The sequence below is a fragment of the Manacus vitellinus genome, unplaced genomic scaffold, assembly GCF_001715985.3.
Source record: "Manacus vitellinus isolate BGI_N305 unplaced genomic scaffold, ASM171598v3 scaffold_10_pilon, whole genome shotgun sequence".
In the NCBI taxonomy this organism is placed as follows: domain Eukaryota; kingdom Metazoa; phylum Chordata; class Aves; order Passeriformes; family Pipridae; genus Manacus; species Manacus vitellinus.
The window spans coordinates 2,892,962-2,908,953 of NW_021938838.1; the positions used below are offsets into that span (position 1 = coordinate 2,892,962).

At 49.9% G+C, this 15,992-nt stretch overlaps 2 protein-coding genes across 4 annotated transcripts; one reads left to right on the plus strand and one right to left on the minus strand.

Annotated features, from left to right (window-relative positions):
• Positions 1–1,287: 1,287 nt before the first annotated feature.
• CIAPIN1 (cytokine induced apoptosis inhibitor 1) lies at positions 1,288–8,009 on the minus strand. Of its 2 annotated transcripts, none has more exons than XM_018083270.2 (9): positions 7,912–8,009; positions 5,724–5,909; positions 5,271–5,423; positions 4,671–4,747; positions 4,264–4,432; positions 3,987–4,060; positions 3,545–3,660; positions 2,957–3,026; positions 1,288–2,552 (listed from the first exon to the last, which is right to left on the minus strand). In XM_018083270.2, exons 2-9 carry the CDS (start codon positions 5,878–5,880, stop codon positions 2,442–2,444), a joined length of 927 nt encoding a protein of 308 aa, XP_017938759.2. In that variant the 5' UTR covers positions 5,881–5,909; positions 7,912–8,009; the 3' UTR covers positions 1,288–2,441. The 2 variants fall into 2 exon arrangements, with proteins under 2 accessions (XP_017938759.2, XP_029820823.1); XM_029964963.1 differs by lacking the exon at positions 7,912–8,009 and adding an exon at positions 6,205–6,289.
• On the plus strand, positions 5,825–15,694 carry COQ9 (coenzyme Q9). Of its 2 annotated transcripts, none has more exons than XM_029964975.1 (9): positions 5,825–5,964; positions 8,802–8,966; positions 9,574–9,709; positions 10,063–10,205; positions 10,468–10,552; positions 11,731–11,835; positions 13,675–13,830; positions 14,226–14,279; positions 15,601–15,694. In XM_029964975.1, exons 1-9 carry the CDS (start codon positions 5,840–5,842, stop codon positions 15,634–15,636), a joined length of 1,005 nt encoding a protein of 334 aa, XP_029820835.1. In that variant the 5' UTR covers positions 5,825–5,839; the 3' UTR covers positions 15,637–15,694. The 2 variants fall into 2 exon arrangements, with proteins under 2 accessions (XP_029820835.1, XP_017938771.1); XM_018083282.2 differs by lacking the exon at positions 5,825–5,964 and adding an exon at positions 7,769–7,793 and having other exon boundaries at positions 8,795–8,966.
• Positions 15,695–15,992: the final 298 nt, after the last annotated feature.

Here is a 15,992-nt window from a genome sequence, read left to right on the forward strand (position 1 = left end):
AACAACAGGGAGGATGAGGCTGCCAATGAGCCAGTGAGGGATGTGACTTACAACCACCAAAAAGGGGATGAGCAGATGCTTATCTTTGCAGTGCCATAAACCACTGCCTCAGGCAGTGGCACAGAGGGAATGTGCAGAGGAGGATGGATGATGCAATACCCCAAAAGAAATAAAGCCACCACGCTCACTTGGTGCCACAGAGCAGGATGGTTTTAGTCCTACCTGCTCTCAGCAGCCTCGTTTGAGATGTGAGGTCAGTCCTGAACTCCCCACAGGCCATACCTGGCCAGGTCACCTGGAGAGAGAGTGGCTTTGGCTGCCTGGAGCACGGAGTTCAGAGGAACAAGGAGCAGGTCAGCCACTGGGAGAAAAATCAGAGAAGCTTCACTGCAAATGGCTGAAGCTGCAGATTAAACTCTGCTGCAGATACTGTGTTTAGAGTATCTTCTGAGACCCCCTAGGGAAGGGGGCTAAAAGGGTAAATACTCCTTGAAACAAGCATGACAGGATCATACTCCCACCCAGCACATGCTCCACTGCCACACTGTCACCCTTGGAGGGCCTCTGGCACAGCAAGAGCAAGTAAAGCTATTTAAAGAGAACAAGATTATACAGCCTTAACCATCACTGACTGAACTCAGCAGTAGCTGAAAGTGCTTCCAGCCTGTTGGAATTCCAGTTGAGTGAATCAGTGTAAAACAAAAGCTTCTGCTGCTGCTTCCTGCCTCTCTTATCTTATTTACTTCTGAAAGGAAAGCCTAGTTTAGGTTAAGGGCTGCCTTTATCGGGGACCTTTCATGTGAAGACAGAGTCATCTGATCTTCCTCTTCCAGTGAGACTAAGAAAAGGCAATAAAATCCCCAAAAGCCATAAGTGAGCAGAGGCTTTTGCCCATTTCCTTACATCACAAGATAGGAACAATAAGTCGTTTGGACAGGTGGTTTATCACAAGAGTCCTTGGGAGCTGTTCTTGCTGATGACAGAGGCAGGGACTGGGGAGGAGAATGAGGAAGGGGCCTGGAAAAGCTGAGCTCTGGCATGAAGGGGCTTCAGTCCCAGCAGTGACAGCCTGGGGTGGTGCAAGTGTGAGTCCTAGAGCAACATCTGAAGGGTCAGAAAGGAAAGTTTTAACAGTTTTCCTTAACATCTGTTCTTTCCATTATGTATCATGTATTCAAGTCAAGTTTTCAAAGGAACAATTTATGGAGAACTCCAAGAGGAAACCCAACATTTCAACAGTTCCAGAAATCACTGAGAGGCTGACTAGAAGGAGAGACACAGTTAGAATGCCACTAATACCAGCCTTAAAACAAAGGCTTTACTATTGGTCACTTTTATTTCAAGAACAGAACAGCCTTTCATCCCAGCCCCCTCCGTGAGTTCAGTAACTCAGGTAGCACAGAACAAGCAGTCACATCCTGAAGAGCAAGAGCTCCAACAAAGCAATCCTCACTCAGACACTGGATGTGGGTTTTCCTCCTCTCCCACCCTGGGTGAGAAGAAAGCCCCACACAAAACGTGAACAGCAACCCCATCCCACACCTGTGGGATATTTCACTAACTTCTTACACAAATAAATAGTATCTCATGGAGAGGGAGCAGATGTCGGCCACAGATCATCTAGAAATTAAGTTATTGCTATGTTCTTATGTATTGGACACTGCAGGTAACTCACTTGGTAACCACCAAGAGAGCTGACAGTCTCAGACTGCCCTTGTGTTATCAGTTTGCATTGGACTGAAAGCTGTGGGAGGACAAGACAGATCTTGTTTCATCAGGTCCCTGCCGTAAGGGCAGGAGTTTTCTAGGTGGGACTAAATCTTTGTCATTTTGCTGTAAACAGGTGGGGGCAGGGACTCCCAAAACACTTAGAAATTCATCACGCCTGCCAGACTTTACCAAGAAGATCACACACACTTCTCAGAGTACATACTGCTAAGTATACTCCCGGCTCCTGACTTGCAACAGGAGCTGCTGAGCCACCTTCACGAGGTAAGGGGCTTCAGGTTTAAATTTCAAAGAGAGCAGGAGCCCAGTGTAACCCCAGGGAGCTGAGCCAGAGTTGCTGCATCACCAGGGAAAATCAGGGCAAATTAGAGCTGTACAACATGTGCATTGGGAAATCCGGGTCCTGCCACAGGCACACAAGGACAACCTGACACTTGATTCTGCTTCCCTCTGCTGGCGGGACACGCTGTGACAGCCAGGATAAGAGCAGCTAAACAAGGTGTAACATGAAGTCTGGTACGTGACTTGTCAGGTAGCCCAAGGCTGATTACAAGTGATGAGCTCACAGCAGTGTCAGTGCCCGCAGTGCCCCTCCCCACACGGAGTATTGGCCGGAGAGCATGAGTTTGAGAGGATGAGGAGGACTGCAGGAAGAACCTCAGAGTAATGGAAAGGCAGCAGAGTCCTTTGCAGGACATCCAGAGATGTCTTTGTTAGGCATCATGCAGCTGGTTCTCTTTCAGGACAATCTTCTCCCCAGGCTTGAAGGCAGGCATCCCCAGGTAAGGGCAGCTGGCACAGCGGAATGCATCCCCCAGATAGCACTGGAAAGGGAAAGAAAAGCACTGTCTGTAATCAGGGGCACTTTCAGGTGTCTTCCCCTGTGGTACCATTCCTCTAGCTCAAGAGATGAGTATGTTCTTTTCAGCATCAATCAGCACAGAGACCACTTCCCTTCTGCCCCCTTCTCAACAGGACTGGTTGGCAGAGCTGTGCAGGGCACTGGAAGAAGTTGAGCCTCCTCCCCACCTAGTGTGCCCAGGCTGGGGCAGCCCAAAACCACGAGAGCCCTGTGGGCTCCCACATGGAGATCCTCAAGCTCTGCAAAAGCTGCACAGGCAGCATTTGGAAGCAGTGAGCCAGCTCAGGCAGCAGTCACCAGAGAACACAATTCTTACACAGATCACATACTGCAAACCACAGTATAGGAACAAAAACCACTACTTACATTTCCACAGGCAGATTTGGGCTGTGAGCTCTTCTTCTCCTGTTCCAATTCTTCAGCCAAGCCACACGTGCTGTAGAAAAATAGAGAAGTCACCTGTATCTTTCTGCTTAAAGGTCATGAGTCATCAACACTTGTTCCAGCCCTGCTCACATGTGACAGCCCTCCCTCTGTCACACGACAGCTGACTCTGGGACTCACACTCCTCACTTTGTTCTTCAACACCACAGTTTGTACAGCAAGTGTTGAAACGCTCCTCAAGTTTAAACTGAGTGGGAAATGACACTACAGCACTTGCTATGTGCTATTTCTGCTTGAAATCTAAGAAACTAGGGTTTCAGTCAAGCTGCAGGAACTTGTAGCCACCTTGTAGATGGCTGTTAATCATCGAGGTAATTTGTAGCAGTCACTGGTCAATCCTCATTGTATTTGGATTTACATTCCAATAATTAAGATAAGAAAGGACATGAACCAAGAGAATTAGGCTCTGAAGAACAGCAAATTGCCTACAGTCTTTTTTAAATCCCTCCAACTCTACAGGTTTAATGTTGCACTTAAAAGGTTCACCGATATGCTAATTCCAGCACTGACCAGTTCTTGCAGGCTTTCTTTTTGCCCATTTCTTTGCAGGATGGAGCTCTGAGGGATGATGGATCTGGCTTTTTCAAATCCTCTGAATCCAAGAGCTCATCAGAGTCCAAAAGGTCCTGAAAACACACCATGGGAGACAACAAGCAGGAAATGGATTTGTCAGTAGGGAATGACACTGCTGAGTTAGGTTCAAAGAAATGGTGCTATCTGTACACTGGCATTAAAGTGCTGCAGGTGTGCCCTCCTATCCCTGTCTCCTCTCCGCCCTCTTCACACCACTGGGCTCTCCAGACCCCACAGAGTAGACGAGATAATTTGCCTTAGGGAGGCTTTTGTACCTCTTTAAGTTGTAAAGCTTCACAAGAGGCATGACTGAAACTATTTAGAATAGGAAAGAAGAGAGAAGGAACAACAGCAAAGCCTCACAAACAAAACCAGATACCATCTCTTCATCATTCATATCATTGGCAGAGAGTGTCCACAGCTTGGCAGCGGCTGGGTCCACAGAGGGTTTTCCTGGAGCCAAAACAAAGGAAGAAATAGCAGTTATTCCAGCCTTTGCCCCATCTACTCCCAACAGAGTTCAAGCCACTTTTGAAAGCCCCACTTCACAGGTTTTTATTCTAGCACTCCCTAGCTGGGAACTGTTTCCCTGTTCCAAGGGATGCCTGTCACTGAGAGTCAGACAATCCAGACATTTAGCAAGCACCACTCCTTACCTGAAGGACCAGATTTCTTGGCAAAGGAAAGTTTGAGCTGACTTGAGGATCCCACTTCGAAATTGGGCTTCCTGCCTTCTATCTGAATAATGAGAAGGTCATTGCCCTGGTAACCCAGATGCTCTCGGACCGACTGGGCCTCCTCCGGAGTCAGCGCTTCCTTTTGCAGCTGCAATGTAAGATTTGAGGTTAACCTCATGCAGAACCCTGTATTTTAGCACCCAGTCCAGCATTCCAGTGAACAGACAATAGATATTTTCAATCCTGAAGAAAAACACTACCCTTGCAGCAACCAAAGTTTGTGCCGGGCAGTGTCCATGCACATTTACAGCAAACCAGGGTAGCTAAACACCTCACCCAAGGTAACTGCCCAAGGGCAGTGCTGGAAGTGGTCAGTACATACGTACCTCCTTCACTTCCACCAAGCCAGAGAGAGTCAGAGCTGTGAGGAGCTTGGCTGCTGTCTTGATTTTGCCATTGTTTCCTGGAAGACACAAAATCAGAGAGTAGGAGGAGTGAAGAACCACAATAAAGGTCACCAAGAAACTTGGAAGAGCAAAAGCTTTAGAGGGAAGTACTCAAGCCAAACCTCTGCTTTAAAATTGTGCCCTTCCTAGCTTCTAACCTTTTCTGGATAACTATTTCTCAATTGGCTTCCGGGGCAACCTCTCTAGGCATTTGTCAGCTGTACTTAGAACCACTTCAGAAGCTCCTCAGAACCACAACATCTGCAACTACTTAACACTGCACTCTGAGAAGAAGACCAGTGTCCATTGAGCTTTTCAGTGTAGTTTAGGAACAAGCCCATCCAGCATTTTTGATAGAAGCAGTGACTGCAAACATCTCTGATGAGTACCTGCTTAAGCACAGGGTAAAACCCTCGCTATTTGGGTTACTGTGTCAGGAGAATGAAAATCTCTGAATGTCGGTCGGGGTTCCTGTCCTTTCCATTTCAGCCTAATCCTCTCAAGAACTGCTGTGCTGCCACAGAAGCAAGATTCTCTCACCTGATTCCGTAACCACTGGTTCCTTCAGGAGGACACGGCCCCCTGGCTTAAGTATCCGAGCTACTTCTGCCAGCAGCTCCACGCTGTGCTGCGCTGCACTGCCTGGGACCACGCCAGAGAGGATTACATCAAAGCTGGACTCCCTGTGAGCCGCTGGGGAGAAACAGGAAGATGGTACAATTTTACACACGTACACACACAGCTTAACACAGCAGTTCCACCTCCCTCATCTCTCGTGCTTGCATACAACAGCAGTAACTGATTAAAGACACCAGTCACAGAAGCACAGCCAGGGTGTATCACGTCCCTGGCTGTACTGCCCAGGGTTAAGGGTCAGCAGCAGGTGCTGTCACTGTTCTGAATGCTGACTCCCAAAGCGGGAAGGTGTCAGCTCACATGTCGGCAGCACCCTTCCGTTTAAACAAAGCAGTGAAAAATTAAGCTCATTCTTACACTGAGACAGCTGGTTAACGTTTTCCACAGAGACACGACTATCAGCTCCCACCAGCGCCTGAATTTTATCCACCAAATCCTTCAGGGCTTCGACGGGCGAGGAGCTGTCCCAGACGATGGCCACGCGCTGGCCCGGAGTGACCCCGTACTCCCCCATTTCGGCGGCAGCAGCAAAACTGGCAGTGGCTGAGAGAGGAACGGGTCAGGGGAGAGAGAGAGAGAGAGGAAGGGTAAGTGCCAAGCACAGCAGGAACCTCTGTGGACTGTGACTTCATCACAGAGTGTCAACTTGTTTTAATAAATGGGGATAATTTTTCTCGAGATGGGCAGCAAAAAGTTCCCGCAAGCTGAGCTTTAACAGGACATGAAGGAAGAGCTACACTTAATGGCATAATTCAGTTTCCCTCCAGTTCAGGGACTAGTTTTGCTGGGAGACTGCAAGCCATGCTTAAAAAAACCCAACAAAACAACAAAACCTTACCTCCTTTCCTTAGAGACTTGAATAAGCCAAATACAGGATTTCTGGATTTCTAGACTAGTGACAGCTATTTCACATTAAATACTGCCTTGTCTCTCCTACTCTGGACATGTCCAAGCAGTTTGCTTTCACAGTGCATGAGAAGGAAAAAAAAGTAACTTTTGGCATTCCCAGCATTCCAGATTGAGGCTCTCCCACTGCTATGATTGGTGGCACTGGGTGAGCAAATCACAGGGAGGCAGGAGGGGAACAGAACGTGCAGTGAAGTGACAGTTTTGAGAAATCAGTCTCCACTAATATTTTATACAAGACTATATTCCTGATGGAGCAATAGTATCCCATCACCACCTGTTCTCACAGCAGCACCAGCTACTGAGCCCAGTGACCTCCCCTCTTTCCTCTTTCCAACACAAACCTATTGTCTTCCTAATTTAACACGACCACAGAGAACAGAGAGCACGAGTGACCAGCATAGTTGCCTGGTGTATCTTCCATTAGCTGCAAGCTACACACTTATTTTGGGAGAGCCAGTTGTAAGCAAGGTCTTTACCAGGAATCACTACGTGACACATTCTGGTTAATGCCTTATTGCCACCACGTTGTCATGAAAGCACAGCTCAGGGATATGCTGTACCAAATTTAAATGCAGTCAGGTGTGGAGTGGATTTTGACCCACTGGCTCTGTGTGCCGTGGACACCCCCTCTCTCCTGGGAATTGCAAACAAGTTCAGAATGGGACAACTTTGTGCCTTGTCTGAGCTACTCCAGTAGGAATTCACATTAATGCAGCTGCAATGCAAACCAGGTAAGGAATGGAAGATCTTGGATGTACACTGCAGGTTATAGCACCTCCCAGCTGCCTTGCATGTGTGACACCAACTAAACAGCTACAACAGACAGTAACACCCATAAACGCACATATTAATCCCATAAAAACATCACCTTTCCCAAGAAGGCTGAAAATCCCAAAAGATACATAAGCTGTTAGGCTAAGATAAACCCAAAGTTTATCTGTTAGGCTAAGATAAAACCCTTCCTCTCTGAACAGCAGGTTGTGACCTTTCAAGATCAGTCAGAGCCCAGACTGCACCAACAGCAACCCCAGCTTCAGCCAACAGCTCCCCGAGATGCAGGAGGAGGCCAAGGGCTGGATCCGCGTGCTGGGGGTGAGGAGGGGCCCTTACCTCAACGTCACACGCATTTAACAGTTCCTGAGGAACGGGGCAAGGGAAGGGGTTAAACAATACGGGGCGTTCAACAGCTTAGAGAGCTGCGGCGTTGGAAGGGGGTGAGCACGAAGGTCCCTTCCAACCCAAACCATTCCAGGGTTCTGTTAGCACATCAGGACTAAACTCGAGCCTCCCGACGCACTCCAGTGGCCGGGAAGGATCCAGCTTCCAGCGGCCGGGAATATTCGAGCTTCCAGCGGCCGGGAACGCTCCGGCTGCCAAGGGCCAGAACGCGGCCCAGAGCTGCGGGCCCTACAGCACGTGCGCGTTTTAAACACATGCAGAACGGGGCGGAATAAACCTCTCGGTCACCGAGCGGGGACGGTTTAGAGGGAGCAGGAACAGGATACGTGATGGAATTTCGTGAAGGAATTATATACATATATACACACATAAAGACACCCACACCCCTCCGGCAAGCCCTCCGGACAGACCCTCAGGGTGACCAGAGCCTCCTCTCCCCGCTCCCCTCCGCGCTCACCTGGCCCCGCTTCGCCCCCTCGGCGCCGCTCGCCCGTCCCGGCCTGACGCCGTCAACCGTGACGTCATCGCGCCCTGCCGCTCCCAAGAGGCTGGCGGCGGGCGCGGCGCGGCCGCGCGGGCTGGCGCTGTGGCGGGGGCCGCGCGGGTGAGGGCGGGGGGGCGCGCCGCGGGGCCGGGACGGGGGCGGTGGTGAGGGGGGAATTCAAGGCGGTGGTGGGGGTGCGCGCTCCGTGGCCGCGCGCGCGCTCCCCGTGCTCGTGCCCGTGCCCGGGGCGGGCGGGGCGGGGCAAGGTGAGGTGAAGGGCAGGAGGGCTGTGGAGGGATCAGGCGGTGCTGGCGGCGGGCCCTGAGTCGGGTGGGTTTGAAGTAGGGGGCTTGTGGTTGGGTGGTTTTCTTTAAGAGTGTGGGCCGCCACAATTTTTTTATTAAAAAAAAAAAAAGCTAAACGTCGCAGCAGTGAAATTAAAAGCTCCTCCAGCGTGCCTTTGAGTCACATGAGAACCCTGCACAGTGTCAGCAGTTGTGTATTAGGGCTGCTCATGCTCCTGAGGGTGCCTTGCCTGTTCCTTCCTTTGAACAGCTCAAACAGGACCCAAAAGGGGAGGGGGCACATTTTGGTGCCTGGTTTCCAGTCCGAGATTCAGAAGCTCTTTGCGATACATGCCATTCTCACTGTTCTTCCCCTCGCAAAACATTTTTCCTTTATTTTTTTCAAGTGAATGTGAGCTCAGCTGACAGTGGCGCTTCTCAGAAGTGTAAAAAAACACACCCCGAACCGTGGTTCTTTTCAACCGTGTTCACCATAACTCTCTTCTGCACCTTAATTTTCTGTGCTTCCTCGTGTTGGAAGGAGACACTGACTCTCCTGGTTTCCCTTTCAGTGGTCAGGTGCCAGCACTACCCACCAGTCCGAGCTCTCCAGGCCTCGGCCGTGCTGAGGAGAGTCTCCGATGAGCACAAGAAGGAACCTTTCACACCTTCCTCTCAGCAGCAGTTCGATACACATCCAGCTGGTCACCAGCCCGAACAGGAACCTCAGGGCCCTCGCCCCAGGTAACTCAGCAGCTCTTCCCAGCACAGCCCTGCCGACAGTGGGATTGCAGGGCTTTGCTTTCCTGAAACTCACATCTGAAACTTGAAGACAACTCTGGAGATCCAGAGTTAAGGAGCCTCAGACTGCAGCAGCTGGTTTGCTGGTTTGCTGTGACAGTGCAAATTCCACTGTCCACCATGGAGACACGATGGGATTTGCTTCTAAGAGGGAACCTCTCTCGTCTGCAAAGCACAAGTCTTTGCGTCTGGATTTTTGTGTAAATCTAAACAAAATATAGACAACATGTTGTCCATATGCCTATAACTATAAAGCCCACATTGGAAAAACCTGTAGTGTAGCTTTTCTGTAAAGGAGGGGGATTCTGGAGCTGATTGGTCTCCATGTAGGCACCCACATTGAGCCCTCCCTTAGTTTTCTCTCAGAGCAAAAGTTCATTAAGAATCATTTTTCTGGAAAGGGAAGGATTTTACAGGAGGAGGCCAGATTTATAACGAGCAGGTCCCAAAATGTGCTTGCAGGCAGCGGTGGCAGCGAGTGAGTGGCAGAGTCCAGGGTGCTGGTGTTTGGTGGTGACGTTCCCCTCACTGTAACAATACCTTCTCATAGTTACACTGGCCAGGGCGGCCAGGAGTCTGAGGACTATGAGAGCGAGGAGCAGCTGCAGCGTCGAATCCTCACAGCGGCGCTGGAGTTCGTGCCTGAACATGGCTGGACTACAGAGGCCATTGCAGAGGGAGCCAAGGTATGTGGGGAGAGAAGCAACAAACCAGTTGAAAACTGGATGGGGCTGAAGTGCAAAGACAGCCAGGCCTGCATGCTTCCCCCACATACTCTTGGGCCATGCACCCTAGTCAGCAAATGCTACCGGGCAGGAATGTGTCCCAGCTGCTACAGGACAACCTCTTCAGAGTTAGACTAAGGCATGATGTAGTGATCCTGAAGAGAGGAAAACACATACAGGAAGTTCTTGTTAATGCAGCATCACTTTCTTTAAATTCGTATAAAGTCTTTCACAAAATAAATACAACGTTTTTCCTAGCTGGATCCTGCCTAGCAGTGTGTGACCTGCTCTGTGCTTCTCCCTTCTTCCTACAGACCCTGGGCCTCTCTGTTGCTGCTGCAGGGATGTTTCACAGTGATGGCAGTGAACTGATCCTCCACTTTGTGTCTGAGTGCAATGCCAAGCTGTCTGAGCTGCTGGAGAAGGAGCAAAAACTAGTGCAGCTGGGTGAAGCAGAGTGAGTATTGGGTATGAGCAAACATCTTCCTTGGCAGATTTTGGGAACTGGGTAGACAGACAGGCCACCTGGGACACAGATACTTTAAGTTAAAAGTATGATTTACCCAAATAAAACCATGTTCCCAGATACAGAGTGGGACCAAAGGTATGAAGGATATATAATACTTTGCTTATTTATTGCTGAGGCACATGGAGATTGATCTTTCAAGATCAGAACTGAGTTTAACTGGGCTCTTCTTAATTTTTTTTTCCTTATCCAGGAAGAAGCCTACAGATGAATTCCTGAGAGATGCTGTGGAAGCCAGATTGAGGATGCTGATTCCATATATTGAGAAATGGCCCCAGGTATAAAAGTAATATCAAGATTATCTCTTTTTTGTGTATGTATTTTAAACACCCTGTGTCTTTCAACATAGTCTCTCCACCAGATTAGTTCAAGGTTGTAAATTAAACCCTTGCTGGTTTCAAATTATTTGTAGCCTTCAAGAGGAGATCAGCTTTGGAAGGAGGCAGTTAAAGGTGACCTTAGAACAACTGTTCCTTGCAGTTCTGGAAAGGCAAAGCTCTCTGTTGTTCACTCCACCCATCTGGCATCCCCAGGGGATAACCTGTGTCTCTGCTCAGTCCTACTTGCAGTGTCACTGCAAGTCAGGCTCCATGCAGGGTTGTTCTGGATGCACCAGTATCACCTGACACCTGGAAATGCAGAAGTGCTTTGCTGCAGAAACTGCCCTTCTGGTGTGTGGCTGACAAACCCTGGGCAGCCTGAGGGTAGGGCTGTGAACTGAGAGGGCTCCATGCTTCAAAATTCAGATTTAACTCTCAAGCCATTCTTGCCGGGGTGGGAAGGGAATTGAATTGTGGCCACAGTAACAAGAAAAGAGTTCCCAACCTTGGGCTGCAAAGATTGCTGCAAGGTCAGCCTCTGTCCAGAACCACTGCTGGCCTCTGGGCAGCTGAATCCAGCACTCCATGCAAAGAGAGAGGGCACAAATTTCATGTTCTTCTTCCAGATTAGCATAACTTGCCTTGTGAAGGAACGTGGGTGGTTTGTTACTCTCCTGGCATCGTGTGATTACGTTCAAAGGCTGCAGGATCCCAGCAGGGCCATTATGGCTGGTGCTGTTGTGCCCTGGGTTGCTGCTCTGAGTTCAAAGTCAAATTCGGAGAAATAAGAGAGGTGACTCCCTGCCCACAGGGGCACAGGGTGAGTCAGCTCAGCCTGTGCCGTTTCCATACTGGAGAGGCAGCTCAGGAGAGACAACACAGTGGTGTTTGAGCTGAGCAGGGAGCTTTGGGCTCCAGCACGGGCCTAGGCCTGAGCTCACCTGCCACACTCTGTGTTTCCTGCACATCCCGCTGCTTGGAAAGCCTGGTGCTGGCTGCAGAGAGCTGGGAGGACTTGTCACTGGGAGGCAAGGCAACAGCAACAGGGAAAAGATAACAGAGCAGAGCACTGTTGGTCTGCTTTAATATTACATCCTTCTCTCTTGGACTCTCCCGTCTGTGTGTTTCCTTCGCAGGCCCTCAGCGTCCTGTTGCTCCCACGTAACATCCCCTCCGGCCTCAGCCTCCTCACCAGCATGATCGATGATATCTGGCATTATGCTGGGGACCAGTCCACAGATGTAAGTCTTTGTGCTTTGCAGACAGGCTGGTTCTACCCCTCAGCACTTCAGCAAAAATGACGGGTTCAAGTAGGCCTGGGGCCACATCCCTCTGGAAAGGCTGTGTTTGTTGAATGGGGAAGACATTTCAGAAGCACCCAAGGTTCCTTATAAACTACAGTCTAATTTCTAAAGAGACTAAATGCAAATTAGCGCCAATGGGATTAGTGCAAATTAAAAGGACCTACTTTCCTATGCTCTTGAGTGCTCTTCTTTTTCATTTTTGAAGGCACAGATTGTTGGGATTCTGAGACTAAGAAGTTGATCCAGTATTCAGTGAGCGAGCAGTGTCTCTGTCAAACAGCTCTCTTCCACCAGCAGTAGCATTTACAGACTTGACTTGAAAACCTTTAAAGAACCTACCTAAAAATACCAGTAGCTTATTAAAGCTTTCATCTTTCTGGCAGGAAATAAAAGAAAATTACAACCTTAATTAAAGCAATTAATAAATTACTTTAATTCTTATAGATGTACGAAGAGATGGAAAAAGCTAAATGAGCCATTTTAACAAACTACTTTAATAAACTTCTTTTATCTGGGTATAAAAGAGAACCTACTGCAGTGAAAAATAAATAAGACGACAGAAAAATTAAAGGAATGAACCAGAAGAGAACTGAAAGAACATGATTGCTTCAGGAACTGAAAGTCCCTTCTGGGTTATGAAAGTCAAATTGACATGTTTGAGCCAGTGTCTGCACTGAACTGTTCCTAAAGTGTCCCCACTGACGCAGGGATTAGGAGAGGTTCTAAAGTTTGTGTTTTGTTTGCACCTTCTGACTGGTTACATGAGTTTTCTGGGGAAGCTGTGATGCTGAGCCCACTCCCTCTTTCCCAGTAAAGGGGTTTAAAGTCGCTTGCAGTGGATCCTTCTTCCCAGTGCCAGGAGCTAGGCAGAGTGTGCCCATGCCTCAGAGACCCCCTCAGGTGGGTTTTTTTGGAGCAGGAGAAGAATCAATAGAAAGAGTTTGGTCTCAGGCACCTGATCCAGCTGCAAGTGGCAACATGCCCCATGTTTCTCCCCTTGTTATAGCTTGCAGGTTGTGGTGCCAGCAGTGGAGCTTTCCACTCAGCTGTTGTTTTTAAAATCAAGGCCCGTGTTTTCATTTTTCTGTTGCTTTGTTATCATGAATGGAACAACCAGAATTTTTTCCTGCGCAACAGCAGCAAATGGAATTGAAGACATGCTTTAAAAAATTTTTGTTTATTTCATCTGCCTCAGGTGCCACTGGAAACTATGAGGAGTTTGAGTTATTTTGTGCACCTTTGCACTGTGTAACCCGTTGGTGTAACGCACCTACAGCACTGCTGCCAGCACTGTGCTGATGCATTTTGTGACTCAGCAGGCAGCACTGGTATTTCAGGGACAGGACTTGGAAAAGGTGTGATGTCCTGCACAGTTCTGTCCTCTGTTTGTTCCCTTTCTTCATGGTTGTCTCTGGTGTGAGCTGCAGCCCAAGTTATGTATGAATGTGGCTAATCAGGTCTGAGTTGGAGCATTGCATTGCCTGGCAGCCTGTAAAGCAAAGGTGAACTGTTACACAGTGCACACAGACTGGGCAAGGAGGACTTGCTGCTTGCTGCAGGTGCCTGCTTGCAGCCAGAAGCAGGTGGGGGGGGTTTGCTCAGCAGTTTTAGGCACTATCCGTGTGATCCCTGTCTGGTGCCACTGGAGCAGCTGTTCTGACAGGGACACATTTTAAGGGGGGAAGGAATGTGCTGTCGGTGTGTGATTTTCCCTTGCCATTCTCTTGATCTGCATTCAGGCCACACCTTTGTCTCTCTCCTCTCCTGCCCTTGCAGTTTAACTGGTACACCCGTCGGGCTGTGCTCACTGGCATCTACAACACCACTGAGCTGGTGATGCTGCAGGACTCGTCCCCTGACTTCGAGGACACCTGGCGCTTCCTGGAGAACAGAGTGGCCGACGCCATGAACATGAGCAGTACAGCCAGCCAGGTAACGTGAGGGGCAAGGCACACGTGCAGCATCCCCCTGCTCCCCAGGGGTGTGTGCAGGCAGACCTGGCTTTTCCATCAGGCAGATCCCACAGCTGCTGAGAGAGCCCCTTGTGCTGGCAGGTGGTTGCTGTTGGTTCAACATGAATAAAAGCTTATGTGTTTTCTAGTAGAAGGACATGTAGGTGCCCCGTGTGTCAGACTGGCCCAGTGGTTGGGAGACAGCCCAGGAAACCTCTTCTGTGTGTCTTACATCTGTCTGTCATTTGTCTGCAGTGCTGTCAGCACCTTTCTGTAGCAAACAGATGCTTGTTGTGCACTACATCTCTGTGTTTGGGGGCCACAAGTGCAACTGCAGAAGAGAGCAAAAGGCCCTGTTCTCCCTGTGTCTCCCAGGTACAATCCACTGGAGAAGCTGTTGTCCAGGGCCTGATGGGAGCTGCAGTTACTGTAAGTAATGCTGAAACCAGCAGGGCTCTGAGACCAAAATTGCTCCTGTCCCCTTCCATGCTGAATGCCAGCATGGTTTTTCCTCCCAAATCTAGGGGACAACATGAAAAAGAATTGTCTTTCATAACTTAGATAAGTTTAAGGATGATTTCCAGGGTAGTTTGGGAGTTAGTTCACGGTTTTGTGGTGAAAGAACTTGCAATAGAGCAGAAAGAAATTAAGTTCTGAAGCTACAGGGTGAGTTTTAGGGATGAGAGACAGGTGATCAGAATAAATACAACTGTTCTCCAATGCTTGTCACAAGATCTCTCCCTCTGCCAGGCCCTGTGCTGGAGATTGTAATGGAGGGTTTGTGCCCCCATGGACACTTGGGAGGTGGCTCCTGTCCCTGAGCCAGAGCAGGGCGACTTCCTCAAGCTGTTTCAGTTGACCTCAGTGTCCTTCCAAGAATTCATTCACTTCTTGGTAATGTCCTGGACTGCTTTGTGTCCATGCAGAGGGAGCTGTGCTTCCTCTGGGATACAAAGCAGCCCCTTCTGTACCCAGGAGTGACTTTTCAAGGGCTTCAGGGCCTTTCATTTGATTCTATTTTTGGACAACTGCCATTGCATTTAGCAACAAAGTGATTTCCTTGCTATCAGAAATACATTTTCCTTGTATCAAGACAAGACAAACAGGCTGGAACATAAATTAGAAATAGTTTTTACTGATGAAGAAGTTCTCAAGATTCTCTCCCACCTCCTTCCCCCTGCAGTTATGGTGGAATTTAGTGTCTCTCAGCCTCTCTCATCTTTTCACACCTGCATAAATCCAGAAGGGACCTTCACTAAAAAAATCCCTGTGCTCTGTTTGTGCTCTTTGGTCTGTCCCCGCAGTAGATTCCACTGCACAGATAAACGGGAGGAACTGGATGGCTTCTGAAGGGGGTGGGTTGTAGCCAGGTGTTTTAGAACAGAATCATCCCAACACATAACTATTAGGGGGGAAAAAAATCTGACCCTCCCATGTCCAGGGGTGCTGTGCAGGTGTCCCCAGTGTGTCACTGTACAGGTGTCCTGAGCTCTCCAGGTCTCTGCAAAACGGACGGGAGAGCTGAAGGCCCCGAAAGCTTAAATTCACTGTCAGGGTCTGTGTGGCCACAGGAACAAAGCCAAGCTGAAACTTGGAGAGCAGGTACCGTTCAGAGGGGTGGCTGTAGGTGGATCCAGGGACATCCTTCACCGCCTCCCGGCCCCTGGCCCTCGCCCCCACAGCTCAGCTCCCAGCACACGGCAGCTGCTCCGGGACACCGGCACTAAACCCGCTCTCGCTGTGCCCGCAGATCAGGAACCTGGCGGGGCTGAACCAGCGCCGGTGAGGCGGGAGCGGCGGCGAGCGGCCCTTTCCCCGGCACCAATAAAGTCGTACTCTGTCTTGCACGGACTCTTTTTGCGGGAGCACCGGGGCCGGGGGGGGGAGCGGGGCGGGGACGGACCGGGCGGGAGCGGGGCTGGGAGCGGGATCGGACGGGGAGCGGGAACGGGCCGGCGGCCATGCCCGTACGCCAACCAGCCCACCGTGCGCCATCACCGAGCTGACGGACGAGAACGTTTCAAGTTCATCATCGAGAAACACGGAACCTGCGCGGAGCACCGGGCCGGGCGGGCGGGCCGCGGCGGTGAAGCGGGCCGGCGGGAGCTCCCGGGGGCGGCCCCACAGGCCCGGCCTCCCCAG

Coding starts and splice junctions, on each gene's coding strand:
- COQ9 (XM_029964975.1), top strand. CDS start 5,840: ATGGCCACGCGCTGGCCCGGAGTGACCCCGTACTCCCCCATTTCGGCG. Junction 8,967..9,573: donor CCTCAGGGCCCTCGCCCCAG/GTAACTCAGCAG, acceptor ACCTTCTCATAG/TTACACTGGCCAGGGCGGCC. Junction 14,280..15,600: donor TGATGGGAGCTGCAGTTACT/GTAAGTAATGCT, acceptor CTGTGCCCGCAG/ATCAGGAACCTGGCGGGGCT.
- CIAPIN1 (XM_018083270.2), bottom strand. CDS start 5,880: ATGGGGGAGTACGGGGTCACTCCGGGCCAGCGCGTGGCCATCGTCTGG. Junction 5,424..5,723: donor CGTTAACCAGCTGTCTCAGT/GTAAGAATGAGC, acceptor GTTTCTCCCCAG/CGGCTCACAGGGAGTCCAGC. Junction 3,661..3,986: donor ATATGAATGATGAAGAGATG/GTATCTGGTTTT, acceptor GTGTGTTTTCAG/GACCTTTTGGACTCTGATGA.